The following is a 16,672-nucleotide window of genomic DNA, read 5'->3' as shown; positions in this document are numbered from 1 at the left end:
GGTTCTTTTCAGAACTACCCCAACTCATTACAGATAGTCATTACATGGTGTTATGGGCTAGTTGGTCCATCAAAAGCGTTTGAAACCATTTGTTATGAAATGCATTGGTTAGAAAGATGTTTTAAAAGTATACATACATTGTGTACTGTATGCCTCAAAATTGCACGGTTTTCCTTGTACTTTGTACTAACACGGTATGCCCTTTTAGTGAGTCAAAATCTTGACTGCGTGCCGCGTTAGCTCACAACATAAAAGGAAAACCGTACAATTTTGAGACTTATTTGGGTGGATCATTACATGAATATTCTATTTTAAAACATCTTTCCAACCGTGTATTTCATAACAAAACAGTTTCAACCACTTTTCATGGACCAACTCGCCAGATCCAAGGCAACGTGTTCCTTTAAGGGGGTGCAACTCTTTTATATATCAAGTAACAAACCACAAGGGAAACTGACTGGGTAAATTTACAATAATTTGGGGGCTTAGCAACAAAAAGGGAAACTGCCAAAATAGCTCAGTTGGTAGAGTGCCAGCACGTTAGTTAGTCTTGAGGTCATTGGTTCAAATCCCGCTCCAGTCAATTTTTCTTTATTCAACCCAAAATTCTCTATAATTTTACCCAGTTACCGAGTCAGTTTCTGTTGTGTTTTATTGCATGATGTACAAACGTACTAGTGGATAACAAACCTTAATTAAACAGCTCAAGTTACTAAAAAACTGATCAAAATTAGAAATCTAGTTTAGGCTTGAAGAAACTCTCATCTTGTGATGACATTTCACAGAGTACTTTTTGTAAATGGATTTCTGAGTACTGTGGACATTGGCATTAATATCAAAGCACGCTTTCATTTACAAACAAAATACCAACTTGGAATCAAATGAGATTTTGTGATCAGGTTAATTTTTATCATCAGTCTCTTGAAAACATACATCTCATTTCATTTCATCCCATTTCATTTCATTTTATTCCATTCCATTCATTCTTTCATGCATTCATTCTGGTTGTGAAGCCAAGGAATCTCAGAAAAAATGAACTTAATCACTATATTAGCAAAGAACCCAATGAAGAGAAGACAAGGAATGATATTTCAGTTACAGTTGTGTAAGGAAAACCGGTTTTATTGATTTTTTCATCAACAAATTGGAATCTGCGAAAGACTGAAGTCATAAAGTTTTTCTTTAAATATCTGAAAGCATGCAGTATGTAGTTTATATGAGGGTGTATACCATGTGAGGATGGTCTATAACTTACTGGTCAACATGACAATAAACCACAAGAAACAATGCCTTTAATATGATACAAATTTTCCATAATTCCCCTTTCACATCATTATAGTAACAAATATTTTAGACAGAAAGATACCTTGTTGTCCACACAGGTTTTCCCAAAGGTCCAATGTAGGTGTTTGCAGCGTTTGTTTACGCTACAGGAGGTCCTGCAGCTAGGCCAATATGGGTTAACATCATTCCAGTTTAGATATAAAATTTCTATTATTACCATCACTGGAAACTACCCCAGGCACTGAAAGCACACCAGAGATTCCAGACGCCCCAAACCCCTCAACATCTTCTCTTTCACACTCCAAAAACCGACCAAATTACAGACAATTACTCTTTAAATCCGAAATTTCCTCGTGTCTAGCGCCCCGTGGCAACGTGTCACGACCGCATTCACTTGGAAACTTGATTTCTCAATAGGAGCTGACACAGTGACACCATGCTTGTATCTTCGCTCATCCAGCAAGCCTGCATCACTATGGAGTGAGCGAGCGAGGGGGGGGGGGGTGGATGGAGCGTCATCTAAGACGCTAATGGCCTTTGGAGTGATGGAGGAGGCGGGGATAGGAAGAGCAGGATAAATTCCGGACCCGTGAGCTCAGGTATATAAGACCAAGATGATTGGCAGAGTTGAAGATACTGCGCCACTCTCAGCCGGCATAATGCATTTAATCCTCCAGAGACAACAACATTCTTAGTGTAGGGGGAAAAAACCCTGAATAAAGCAATATTTATTATAATTTTTTCGACGCAAAAAGAGCTGCGCTCGGGTATATAAGACCAAGATGATTGGCAGAGTTGAAGATTTAAAAAAAAAAAAAAAACAGTGCCACTTTCAGCCGGCATAATGCATTTAATCCCCCAGAGACAAAAACATTCTTAGTGTAGATGGGGGGGGGGGGATAATAAAGCAAAATTTACTAAAATTTGCCAATGCAAAATGAGTTGAGCTTGTTGAGTGAATTAGACTGAACAAATCATCAGGCCTTAATATAATCTTGTTTTACACATGTTGATGGTAAGAATGACTGCAATAGTGGCATTGTGTGTGACAAACAATGTATATTGTGACTGCCTCACACACATGGGTAAAACCAAATAATATTCTTTATCCCAAATGCACTGTCAAACACTATGGTAACTACTCAAACTAATTTTTTGCATAAAACCTTACTTGGAAACGAGTAATGGGGAGCTGTTGATAGTATAAAACACTGTGAGAAACAGCTCCCTCTGAAGTAACCTAGTTTACAAGAAAGATGTAACTTACCAAGAGTTTGATTTCGAGACCTCAACTTAGGTTTTGAGGTCCCAAAATCAAACATCTGAAAGCACACAACTGCGTGTGACAATTGAGTGTTTTTTCTTCCATTATTATCTTGCAACTTTGACGATCAATTGAGTTCAAATTTTCACAGGTTTGTTATTTTGTGCATATGTTGAGATACACCGAGTGTGAAGACTGGTCTTTGACAATTACCAATAGTGTCCAGTGTCTTAATATCTGCTCGTGGCAGAGGTCAGACGCAGTAGGTTTGAATCCCATTTAAGTAGTACAGTGATAAAACCTGAGTATACAGCGGTTCACACACATCAGTGTAAGGGTTAAACCAAATTGTTCCTTATCCTGGATGCAAAGTTAACATATATTGTTGAGGTACACACTGCTAAAGTATTGGATTTAAGCTGCATCTAGCTACCGGCAGTTCCAAAGGTCCGTTCCGCTGCTGGGGATCGTGCTTTTTACGCACATGCTCTGCGCCTTTGGAACCGTGTCCGTCATCAAATTCGTTCCGCGGAGTCACTTGCAGTTTTCAAGAAACATCTCAAAACTTTCCTGTTCAATGATTGATTGCTTTGACTGTTTTCCCATTATCAGTGCCATTATTTATTTGCTTATTATATAGTTTCTTGTAAAGCGCCGTGGTACCTCGTGTAAGAGCGCTATATAAATGTCTCTTATTATTACCGGCCAATCTTGGTGGTAGTTTGTAAGACACCCGGGCCCAATTTCATAGAGCTGCTTAAGCACAAAATTCTGCTTAAGCAAAATAATCAATGCTAAGTAAAATCAGAATACCGGCCAAGACTCCACTCAGTTGTTATGCTAAGTAAACAACAGCTAAATACCAGTCACAAGCAATGTATATGGCATGAAATTTTTGCCAGTAACACGTGTAAAAAAGGCGAGCTATTTTCGTGCTTAACCAAATTTTTTGCTTGAGCAGCTCTATGAAATTGGCCCCTGCTCTAGAATGGCAGAAGTTGGGGTTTGAATCCAACCTGAGTAATAAATGCCTGGATTTAAGCTTACATGTGTACCTGGATTTTTTCACAGGACTTGGGAAAAGTACTGAGGGCACGGTGCTTACACAAGCCTGTGTAAGGGTGAAACCAAATACTTTTCTTTTTCCTTGATGCATATTTAGTAATACATGTATGCCTGTAGATTTTTGCCATAGGAATTGGGGAAAGTACTGAGTATACATTACTTTACAGACATCGGTGCAGGAGTTATAACTAAAACCAAATAATAAACATTACTGTTCAGCATTCCAAGCATTAAAGGGAAGGTACACGTTTGGTAATTACTCAAAACAAATATTAACTTAAAAACTGACTTGGTAACGAGCATTGGAGAGCTGTTGATAATATAAAACATTGTGGGAAACGACTCGCTCTGAAGTAACGTAGTTTTTGAGAAAGAGGTAATTTCTCACTAAAATATTAAAAGACTTCTAGGTAGAAGTCTTTTATTCTTATCTGAAAGCACACAAATTCGTCCAACAAGGGTGTTTTTTCTTTCGTCATTTTCTCGCAACTTTGATGACCAATTGAGCCCAAATTTTCACAGGCTTGTTATTTTATGGTTATGATGGGATACACAAAGTGAGAAGACTGGTCTTTGACAACTACCAATAGTATCCACTGCCTTTAACGTTGTATAGATAAATTAAACCCCAGCTCACGTATAATATAAGCTGCAATGCCAGGACTGAGGGCTCGAACCGGAACGGTTCTTCCAGTCAGATGAGTTTAAGCATGTAAGACCCACTGGGGAAAGCAATCAATAACACACAACCAGTAAACTCTAACCGATGAATTCCACTTGTATCTTGTAAGCTGCAGGGAATTTTGTAATATTGGCAAACAGGGAAGTTAGAGCGGTTACTGTTGACACAGTCCGAAAAGACGTGACTGTTTGTTTAGTGAGCCTCCAGTGCTACACTAATTTGCAATTCAATCTGAAATTGTTCCAAGACAGCCCCACTTAGAATGTACAGCAATGCAGCCACATGTACATACATACATTGTAGCACAGACATTCATCGATAACCGAGAGTGATATTTGCAAGCAAGCTCAGGAAGCATCACTACTATGTCATCTGGGAACATATGTAGACTTTCCTCTATTTTTTTAAAGCACTAATACATTGCAACATACATCCACGAAGTCTACATGCTGTAACAAATATGCAAAACCAATAAATCTAAAAATATAAAATAATGTAAAAAAATAAAAATTTCACACAACCTTCAAGCATGTGTGTGAAACTGTACCAAGGATAAAGATCCTACATGTACATGTACATGGTAGGTCTGATCACACCTTCATGGTCTGATGTTTTACCAATTTGCCCAAACAACTCTTTTTTTTTTTTTTAAAGGGTGGGGGGGTGTATTGATCAAGATTTGGCATGCATATTGCTTGTATCAGCCCTTCACTCTAGCTTGTGCTATGTATATTACAATTACACATAAAAAAGCTACTGCCTTGCTCACTACAACAAACTGTACAGTTGGAAAGACATAAAATCTCCTTAATGTGACAGACTAAATTGCTGTTATTTTCCCTCTCACATCATTAGTAACAATTGAGACTCTAAGAAAGACTCTAATATATTGGTTTCACAAAGGCTTACATAATGTGATTGAGGTTTCACTGCTTGACTCCGGTACATGATGTACCAGCATGGTAGGGTAAACATGGGTCAAGTCTTGACAGCATTGACACACAGCATACATCTTGACAGCATTGACACAGTATACATTAATAGTAATGTGGTGTCAGTCTCTGCCTCTATTATGTATTTATGTACACATTAACCCAGATCTTTGGCTTGGAAACCAGGCCAGATGATCTGATGTTAGAGTTTGCATTGAAAGAAATGATAAGTATGCTGTACTGAGAAAGGGTCGTTCATCCATAAAATGTTAAAACTAACAGCCAATGTACTAATGTAATCATTTGTTTTTAAATCATAAAAATGTATCCAGTCATTTCATAAAGTGGTAGCGTTGTTCAGATATCTTCGAAATCTGGAGAGGATTTGTCCATACAGAAATAATTATTTGGAGTACACAATCAGAAACTTGTTGATGTTTTTTTAGAAAGAAATGTATTGGTTTGAGGGGGGGGGGGGGGGGGGGGGGGGGTAAAAAAAACGGAACTTCTTTCTTCTTTTTTAGGGAGAAACCCCCCCCCCCCCAGAATTCCGTTTTAAAACAGAGAACTCACATCCCTGTTATGTAAATATTCACTGCTTATTAGAATATTCAAAGTATCCCCTTGTCGTCATGCAAGCCTGGTGGTCTAGCATTTCAGACATCTGAGAATGCGGAAGGTCATGGGTTCAAATCCCAACCATGGTGTTTGTGGTTGATTCTATCCACAGGGCTCTGGACTGGAAAGCACTGAGTATACAGTGCAAAGCATACAACGGGTGCCCAACAGGAAGACTGCCTAAAGCAACACATAGATAGCTTGATATTGACTTTAAATCCTGGGATATCGGGTTGTAGAAAAGCAAGAGTCACCCACAACCAGGCTGGTGAATGCTACAAAGACAGTCAGCTTCTCCATATATGTATGATTTAAAGGCAGTGGACACTATTGGTAATTACTCAAAACAATTATCATCATAAAACCTCACTTGGTAACGAGTAATGGGGAGAGGTTGATGGTATAAAACATTGTGAGAAACGGCTCCCTGTGAAGTGACGTAGTTTTCAAGAAAGAAGTAATTTTCCACGAATTTGATTTTGTGACCTCAAGTTTAGAATTTGAGGTCTCGAAACCAACCATCTGAAAGCACACAACTTGTGAGAAGGGTGCTTTTTCTTTCATTCATATCTCGCAACTTCGATGACCAATTGAGCTCAAATTTTCACAGGTTTGTTATTTTGTGCATATGTTCAGATACACAAAGTTAGAAGACTTGTCTTTGACAATTACCAATAGTGTCCACTGTCTTTAAACGGAAGGTATACGTTTGGTTACCACTCCAAAAAATTACCGCAATAAAAACTTACATGTACTTGGTAAGAAGTACAGCTCAGCTTTCTATAGAAGCATTTTGCAAAAACGTTTCACTTCGCAGTATTAGTTTTTATCCAGATTGTATTCCAATTACAAATTATTCTTCTGTGTGGACTAAACCACTACAGGTTTTTGGGGGTTCCTCAAAACCAGTAGGACCTTTGAAATGAAATGCATAATATGCAAATTTAGGCTCAATCGGTCAACAAAGTTGCAAGAAAATAATGAAAGAAAAATATCCTTGTTGCATGGAATTTAGCCTTGATCAAGGCGCTACAGCCAGCCGCGATCTGCAAAATCCCAGTCCCCATCACTGAATTCCGCCCGCGCACCCCCATACATAACACAGTGCATATAATACGTGTACAGCGTATGTACACATACGGACTGTACATGTACATGTACCATCTGTATACGGTACACTTACGGTACATGGGTACCTCCCAAGTAGCGCCTTGATGGTTTTGTATCTGCCAAAATTTAGGGCGGAGCTCATTATGCTAATGTTTACTAACAACCCGTTCTCATTGGTTGTTGGTTGACCTATAAACTCTCGCTGCGATGTCAATCACAACGTTGTTCTGCACTGCAAGCACTCGCACACATGTGCTCGTCGACGTATTGTAAACAAGCAGTGGCTGTAGTACAGTTGCAATAATGGCGGCGGGCGAGGGAGAAATCCCTACTAGTAAAACAAAACTGTAAGTCGCTGGAAATCAGTGGTGTATAATTTGCAACACAACTACAGAAACTTTCAACAAAATATAACAACCGCGTTTAATGCAATCATGGGTTTAGAAATAGAAGGAAGAAAATTAGACCATGTGAAATGTGTTTGAGAAAGGTTAAAAAAGTATCCAGGTGTCATGGGTTTCCGGCAAGATGGCTACTTGGTAATAATTCTTAGGTGTTGGGCATATGACAGTACAACACACCCCATCCCCTTGAAGCACAAACACAGACCAGATGAGATAAGAAACCCAGCTGTTTATTTTGTCTTAATGTAGACATATATTATTCATTACGTTTCTCGCGGTAAATCAAAGTTGGGGATCGAAAATATGTGTTGTCGACAGACGGTAGAAGATGGCGTGTGGCTGAACAACTACAAATAAAGTTCAATTTCATAAACTAACTCTTGCCATACTACTAGTACACACTACAACGTTACACTTATAGTACAGCAGCTTCCAATTCAGGGACAAATCTACCAGCTACGTTGTAATTATGATGTTAGTCCTCGTGTTATAATGAAACGCAAGACAACGGAAGTTGTTCGAAGTTGTTCAACACCATTACCGACCGGGCGAGTCATGTCCGGCTCACCCGTCCGGCAGCGCATTCAGACCCCTTACAATCACAGCTAATATACACCACGCTCTCGACACTGCTATAAAAAGCACGTAGTACAGTACATGTACATATATATACAGCTAGCGTACAGCGTACACACACATGGACGTGGCATGATTGCTAGCAGTAATACGTCATTCTCAATCGCGCCTGTGATTGGCCAATGTTTAGAATGACACGCCCACATCATGAATACCCTTTTATCGGAATTCCGATAAAGCTTTACAAACCCATCCAGGCTGTTTTTCGAGCCACGTGTATGAGGTTGAAAGTAGAAAGACACGACCGTTCTCACGACTACGCTATACTGTTCTCGCTGTACAATGTATGGTAATGTACATTGTATGCACTGCATGCGTGTGCCGCGAACCGGGCCGGGGAACAGTACGTCAACAGCCTTGATCAAGGCTACATGGAATTGTGTGCTTCAGATGCCCGAGTCTAAAGGCTTCACCTGTACATGAAGGTTTTCTTAGATTCAAATTTCAGGGTGACAAATTACCTCTTTCTCAAAAACTTACATTCCTTCAAAACACCTTCTACAATGTTTTCAGTTCTCCATTGCTCTTTACAAAGCAACTTTTTATGGTCTAAAATAAATGTGCACTGAATTGAATTGTCTAGACGGTAGTTGTTATAATGATTACAAAACGGTGAATTAGATCACACGGTTCCATGCTGTCCCTTTAAAGACACTGGACACTATTGGTAATTGTTAAAGACCAGTCTTCTCACATGGTGTATCTACGTAAACATATGCATAAAATAACAAACCTGTGAAAATTTGAGTTCAATTGGTTGTCGAAGTTGCGAGATAAAACTGAAAGAAAAAACACCCTTGTCAGATGAAGCTGTGTGCTTTCAGATGCTTGATTTGGAGACCTCAAATTCTCAATCTGAGGTCTCAAAATCAAATTCGTGGAAAATAACTTCTTACTTGAAAACTTCATTACTTCAGAGGGAGCCGTTTGTCACAATGTTTTATACCATCAACCTCTCACATTACTCGGTACCAAGTAAGGTTTTATGCTAATAATTATTTGAGTCATTACCAACAGTGTCCACTGCCTTTAAGCTTACAATGTACATGTACATTGTAGTCTGCATAACCAAGAGAATGACATTAAACTGAAGTGTTGACGAGTAAGTCAAGATGACTTTCTCATTATTCAATAGTGCTCCATCAATCAACGGAATAGCAATCAATTCACTGCTGACCACTGAGACTACAGATTACATCAAGTCAGCAATAATAACCACAGTTCAACATCACTGAGCGTCTTGGTGCGTGTTATTCACCATGGACAAGTATTAACGATCTTGGTAATTATTATGAGCATAAATGATTAGTCTCAATTTCAAAGTGCACGGATGAAAAACTCATCTTGGTCAGTGCTTGCAATACCCACTGGACCGCTGGCCAGAGTCCAGTAATTTTGGACCTTGACAAGCCAATCCCTTGACCTGACACGAGTGCTGAAGTCTAGTGTTTTCCTAGCCACCTTTTGAAGATTTACAAATGAGGGTTCTCCCTATGGACAAGCTAGCGTATTTGATAGACACGCACAAATTTTGTGGAAGATATACCGTATGCAAACAGTAATAAAAAAGACGAAGAATACTGCAGATTGCACAGTGAAGCTTTTGTTGAAGACAAATACCAAGTAGAAATGTTCCAAAGACCTTGTTTAAATTCGCCGAGCTTCAGCCAAATTAAAAAATATGTGGGTCAAGAATCCTGGCGAGAACCATGTACATGTACGTGTGTAGATCGGCATAAGAAGCCTGCTGATTCCCTCAAAACTAATAGAATGAATACCCTCTTCAAAACTCATAAAGTCCCTTTAATATGCAGTTTGAAAATGATGGATTGGATTTTCTGGTCTGTTTAACTACAGCAAAACACAGTCATGACGACCTGACGCTGCAGTGCAAACATAGATATTAAATCTGGCTGCTGTCACCCTAGTTGATGTGCAATCCCAAGTAAAGTGAAATGAAATTGGTTGCAGGACTGATCAATAAGATATCATTCCCTCTTACAAATTGCTGACTTCAGGTTTAAAGGGAAACCTTCCTTTGTGGCGTGTCATGGCCTAGCGGTTAAGAGCAGAGTGTGGGTTCGAGAGTTGTGACACTTGTGTCCTTAAAGACACTGGACATTATTGGTAATTGTCAAAGACCAGTCTTCTCACTTGGTGTATCTCAACATATGCATAACATAACAAACCTGTGAAAAGTTTAGCTCAATCGGTCATCGAAGTTGCGAGATAATAATGAAAGAAAAAAACACCCTTGTCACACGAAGTTGTGTGCGAAGTTGTGTGGTTGATTTCGAGACCTCAAGTTCTAAACTTGAGGTCTCGCAATCAAATTCGTGGAAAATTACTTCTTTCTCAAAAACTATGGCACTTCAGAGGGAGCCGTTTCTCACATTGTTTTATACCATCAACCTCTTCCCATTACTCGTCACCAAGAAAGATTTTATGGTAATAATTATTTTGAGTAATTACCAATAGTGTCCACTGCCTTTAAACAAGACACTTAACCATGATGCTTCATCCTTCAGTTGGGACGTAAAGCCGAAGGTCCCGTGTGTTATTTAATGCACGTAAAAGAACCCAGTGCACTTACAGTATTGTTGAGACAAGGGGTTCGCCCCGGTGTTCCTGGTCTGATCGGTAGCAAATTGCGCCACAACACCTTGTAAAACATTACATGGTGCTATAAAAGCATTAGGTCTCGTAATTCAAACGTAGTCCCACACATGTATCTTGGAGGAAATGCTGCATGTTACACTTAGTGACGGACATGCGCGCTATATTAGAAGCAACTATTATAATTTCTATTTATTTAAACCTGTACTTTGAAGGGAATCCATTCTCAAAATGACTAATTTTTAAATTTAGTTGAAAGGATTGAAGGATAGTGTCACTGATGTTGCTGTGAATTGTCGTGAGTAAGCTTAGTCGTGACTGGACACCATTGGTTCACCAAACAGGTAGTCGCGCCTATTTTTGAACTAGTAGTGGCAGCACAATTAACCGAGTAGTTGAAAAATGGTAGTCATGACTCAACTCAATTATTTAATAGTCGCTTCTATGACATTAGTCACACTTTAGTCGCCCAGGCCAACTATCAAGACATTTAGGGCTTCTCACCAAGTAAGTATTCATGTTTAATAATTTGTTTTGAGTATTTACCCACTTATCTATCATGACCTTTAAGAGAAGATTCTTCATAATTTGAAAAGAAAATATTGACAGTATTTAATTTATTTCTTGCAGAATAAAAAAATAAAAATAAAAACTTTAAAAGTGACTATTGTGTCAAAATGATTGACCGTAAAAATTTACCTAGAAAAGAGCACTGGAGAGCTGTTGATTTTTAAAAACATTAGTAGAAACGACGCCCTTTGAAGAAATGCAGCTTTAGAGAAAGATATAATTTTCAACCCCAAATCTGAATCTGAAAAAGGATTCAGGCATTGAATGATTTGATGGAGCAAAATTTGTCTACATGTAGCACATGTGCTATAGTAAAGGAGAAAAGATGCTTCAACAAACATTTGTGAATGTCCCTTTATTGGGCCGGTGTTTTGACAAAATATATTGATGAATCCATATGCTACACAAGCTGCTATTTTACAAAATGCTAAAAGCAAGATCATTGACGTCAACTGCTCAATTCAACTGCTCAATTCTCCATGCACGCATGCATGATGTCAAACTGAAAAATACGAAAAGCTCCATAAGCTTAGAGAAGCTTAAGATAACACCTGCGTGCAGTGAGAAAGCTAGCTGCACTGTCGAGAAAATGCCAGGAAATGAAGCCATTGCCTTTTATCCTGAATAACCTTGCTATGCAGTCACATTACAAGTAAGAGGGGTGACGTGTGTCTGTTGGACACCCTATTTTACCTTTGGACACACTGTTTTATCTGTCATTTACATGAAATGAAGCATACGTGAACAATTTGGACACCCAGTTTTTTAATTTCCTGCAAATTTTGACACCTTTTTACCAAGTCTTGGCTAAAACACTGATGACACCCTGTTTATCTGTGAAATGTATTGTACATTTGTAAGTGAACAATTTGGACATGGTTCTTAAAATTGCCAGCAAATATGTTTACCAAGTCTTGTCTAAAACATTGACCATGGAACAAATTTTCAAAAAAATTAAAAGCAGTCCTTAATTCTTACTTAAAGTTATGATATATTTTCCGGATGATGTTTGTCTTTGTACCTATACATGAACATGTTTTGTATGTAAGTCAGTGTTGTGGTAGTCTGTTGGTGTATTTGTTTGTTTTGTTCGTTTTTTGTCTGTCCGTAGGTACGGGAACAAAAGCCTTGCTTCACCCTATGCCTAGATGTTGTCCTGTTTGTCATTATCTACTCAACTTCGGTGTAAATTGTTATTGTCTTTACTTCATCTGTGGTTTGCCATTATTTATTCATTACCATGTATATTAACTTTAATGATGTACACAAATGTAACTTTATGGCAACATTGAAATAAATGTATTGAAATGAAAGTTTATAGAAATTCCAGATAATTTGGAAGCCATTTTACCAAATCCAGGCTAAAACCTTGATGGCACATTGAGTAGGCTGAATATTGGAATCGCTCAGCTTCCCCAACACAAAACCATCCATGAATATTTCATAAATGCTAAAATCTTGTCTTGCATCACATGTAGCATGCATTCACAAGGTGTGAGGAGTAATGCTGATTTGCCAGAGGGGGGGGGGCTGGCTTTGCGATCAGGCCTGGCACTCAGGGGGCAAATGGTTGTGGATTTAAAATTTAAAACAAAAGTCTGCCTAAAGGGAGAACTTGTGTGACAAATGCAGAAATTCCTCTAGTATTGATTTGTACAAATGTACGTTTGTTTTTATTTCTCCCTTTACCCTTCCCAACCCTTAAGGATCGCGTGAAACACCAACATCCTGCACATACTTCAGGTAAAGAAAACATTCTGAAACTTGAGGGCATTAAAGTTTGTTTTCATCTTTCACATTCTAAAAAAAAAGGCAAACCCATCATGATCAAACCTCGATAGGGTCTTTGTATTGAATCAATAGACCTACAAATGAAGTACTTGAATATCAATTAATTCAAATGCTGGTAACGGATTAACAATAAACAAAATTGTCCCTTCCTTGTCTCAGTACATGTACATCTCCCTGACGATGACTAGAGCAAGCTAGTCGAATTGTTGAGACCAATTCAAGAACTGACTCCGCGGCAGTACAGTTAATTACGATCCTATATAAGCTAAAGTAGTAGTCCCAGCCTATTTTCTATACCATCTGCGCAGGTAATACTTTTAAAAAACAGGACAGTTCTTTTCAGAACTGAGAAGTCTCCCGAACCCCCGAACATCTACTCCGCGGTGTAGAATAAAGAAAGACAGTTCTCCAAGAACAAACTCTACCTGGCAAGTAGCTACACACATGGTGTTACCCCAAACCAATATTGATACCTCACCATGCAATGCCTCAAATCCAATTGTATTGCAAAATGTATATTATAACATCAACATACTGAAAATAATGTGCACAATTCCACAATTAAGTAGTCTGAATATCAAAATGTTCAAATTCATTATTCTACCAACAAATGTCAACATGTCAAATCAAGAAATTAATTGAGAAAACCAGATTTCTTACAACTGTGTTCAACTTAACGTTTCTCTGTGTTACCAGTTAAAATTCCACAAAATGACAAAATACAAAAAAATTACTGGGAAGCTGTTTGCATTTTATGCACAGCATTTACAAAATTTCTCTATAAAAAGACAAACTCTCATTTCGTAGGAAACCACTCTCTTTACTACTTACCATTGAAAGGCTTTGGGTACCAGGGAAAGTGTTGTCCTGTTAAGTCATCCAGCATCTGAAGACGACCATTATTCGTAATCATCTGACCGCTCATACTGTTGATTAGAACTAATGTGGGGATACCGGTCACTTTGAATCTCTTACATAGTTTTGTCTACAGAGAGAAATAAACAGAAAGAAAACAAAGAAATGATATAAAATTGTATCAAATCTGCAAAAGTGCGATAGACTCCTTTAAAGACAGTGGACGCTATTGGTAATTGTGTCACAGACCACTTAGTGTTTCTCAACATGCATAAAATACCAAACATGTGAAAATTTGAGCTCAATTGGTCGTCGAAGTTGCGAGATAAAAATGAAAGAAAAAACACCCTTGTCACACGCAGTTGTGTGCTTTCAGATGCTTGATTTCGAGACCTCAAGTTCTAAATCTGATGTCTCAAAATCAAATTCGTAGAAAATTACTTCTTTCTCGAAAACTACTCCACTTCAGAAGGAGCCGTTTTTCACAATATTTATACTATCAACCTCTCCCCATTACTTGTTACCAAGTAAGGTTTTAAAGGTTTTAGGCCAATAATTACTTTAAGTAATTACCAATAGTGTCCACTGCCTTTAATAGGCTGCCATTGCCCTGGTCAAACAACGTTGGTTATTACCATCAAGTATTGCAATGCCAGGAACATTGTAGCAGAGTGTCAACAGATTGTTTGATGAATAAAATTATAAGTCCCCAAAACCTTTGTGGAATTTTTTGTTGGAAATTTTGGTGAAGTACTCTGTGAAAAGAAATATTAAAAAAATAAACACTATTTCTAAACAAGTCTGAAATTCCAGCTATTCTTCCAGTGTGGACTCAAAATTTTCAGGATTATGTCAAAAATGTTACCGTCAATGAAATGAAATTTAACACAGGTATGTAGTTTTATTGATCTACATTTATGGATTAAAACAATCAAACGGTTCAAAAAACCAAAGATACTTTGCCTGCAATTGATGTACAATTTGCATTTTGTACAAAAAACAAGATTTGTTTGGTACCAAAAAAGTTATTCAGTGCCATACACATATGCTAATATACTACAAAACAGTGTATGGTTCGTTAACAATTCTGAAAATCAATTCTTATGAACAAGCCACTGCCCCCCAAAAAAGAGAGCGAACAAAATTCTTGGCGACAAAATACCTACAAATATTTCTAAACAAAAAAATAAATAAACCACACAACAGCGCGGCCCGTAAATTAAAATCATACACATCTGGCTGATAACTTGTGACACTGAGATTAAGAAGTCTGCAGAGGACTGCAAGGGTTTGCGCCGATTGTCATTTGTGGAGCTTGTTTGATTGGTCTGACCGGCAATCTCTTATCAATCTTCGGGATCACGCTAGAGTCACAGGCAATACTAAGCTGCCTTCTGGCTATACACTGTGAAATGTACTCTTTCTCTGCTGTATAGCTGGCTCGCTGCTATGTGCTGCACTAACTCGACCCGTTCAAGAACCAAAGCAAGGGCTATTTTGTATAGACCATGTGACCCTTGTTAACAATAAGTGTGACCTTGTATATTTGGCTTTTCTGGCAGGCAAGATAATGCACTGGTCATGTGGGAAAGTTTACATTTTGTGTCATCATTTCCACATAAATTCAAAAGTTATGAAAGTAAAAGCTGGGCAAGTTTTGAGATGTTCCCCCTTCCATGATATCAAAAGTTGATAAGAATTAGACAGTGCAATCTCCATAAAATGTAAGATTTGATGTTTACTTCCATTGAGCTGTGTAAAAATCATGCCTGCAGGAAGTCCAGGCTTGGTGGCTCTTTTGTAAACATGTGATGTCACAGGTCACATCATCTATACGGTTTAGTAGTGATGTGAAGGCAAGTACATACTTCTCAATTCGAACCCACAACCTTTGCTATTCTAGAGCAGATGTCTTACCACTAGACATTAACTCAGCCACTTGAGAAATCAACGCAGTGGCTATTTTGTATAAAGTTTGTATTGATGCGTGTTTGAGCAAGTACATCTCAGATTCCTGTGATCAAAACCACAGGGATTCGAACCCACAACCTTTGCAATTCTAGAGCAGATGTCTTACCACTAGACATTAACTTGGCCAGTTCAAGAACCAATGTTCAGGAACCAATGTTTAAAGAACCAATGTTCAGGAACCAATGTTTCAGGAACCAATGAGTAAAACAATATCACAATAATATGTTAACAATGTACATGCTAAAACAATTTTGTCTCAGTGGAGAGACGAAACAATCTTTGGTGACTTGTTTTACTAATTTCTCAAAAACTACAACACCTCAGCAAAAAAAAACATTTTGCGGGAAGCTTTCAACCATTGTAACCAACAAAAAGTACCCAGACCCTTTAAAGGCGTATTGACTAAAATGCTACAGTACTCCCCCTGCATAGTAATCTCTGAAGCTATGCGCAAATTATCTGGGACTGTTGACAGGAGATTAGAGTTCTTATTAAGTCTGGCAATCTAATTAGTAGGCATTAGAGTCTTAATGGGTCAATGTCTACCACTTGAAATCCAATTAAGCCTCTGCATTGGCATACATGTAGCATGATGGTATGCTGTGTTAAAGGGGAGGTATACATTTGGTAATCAGTCTTGAATTTAATAGCAATCAAAACCTTTGGTTAGAGGTCTACAGTCAGCATTTGATAGCATTGTGAGAAACATTTCACTTCTAAGTATTTGAATTTTATACAAACAAAAGTGGTTATGCCAAAAATTTGAAATTGAGAAGTGTTTCAGATTGTGAAGGCACTGTACACGTTTGGTAGTTGTCAAAGACCAGTGTTCTCACTTTGTGTATCCCAACATAAACATAAAATAACAAACCTA

The 16,672-nt window shown here is 38.2% G+C and overlaps 1 protein-coding gene across 1 annotated transcript in view; it reads right to left on the bottom strand.

Annotated features, from left to right (window-relative positions):
- Positions 1-16,672, bottom strand: part of LOC139938854 (nucleoredoxin-like) — a 48,617-nt gene that overhangs the window by 14,768 nt on the left and 17,177 nt on the right. Inside the window, exon 2 of the mRNA XM_071934496.1 lies at positions 13,804-13,957. Within this exon, the coding sequence (XP_071790597.1) occupies positions 13,804-13,957 (154 nt within the window). The remainder of the gene's footprint in view (positions 1-13,803; positions 13,958-16,672) is intronic.

The sequence above is a fragment of the Asterias amurensis genome, chromosome 6, assembly GCF_032118995.1.
Source record: "Asterias amurensis chromosome 6, ASM3211899v1".
NCBI classification, from domain to species: domain Eukaryota; kingdom Metazoa; phylum Echinodermata; class Asteroidea; order Forcipulatida; family Asteriidae; genus Asterias; species Asterias amurensis.
The sequence above is the reverse complement of the archived record's forward strand: the minus strand, read 5'-3'. Positions and strand labels throughout refer to the sequence as shown.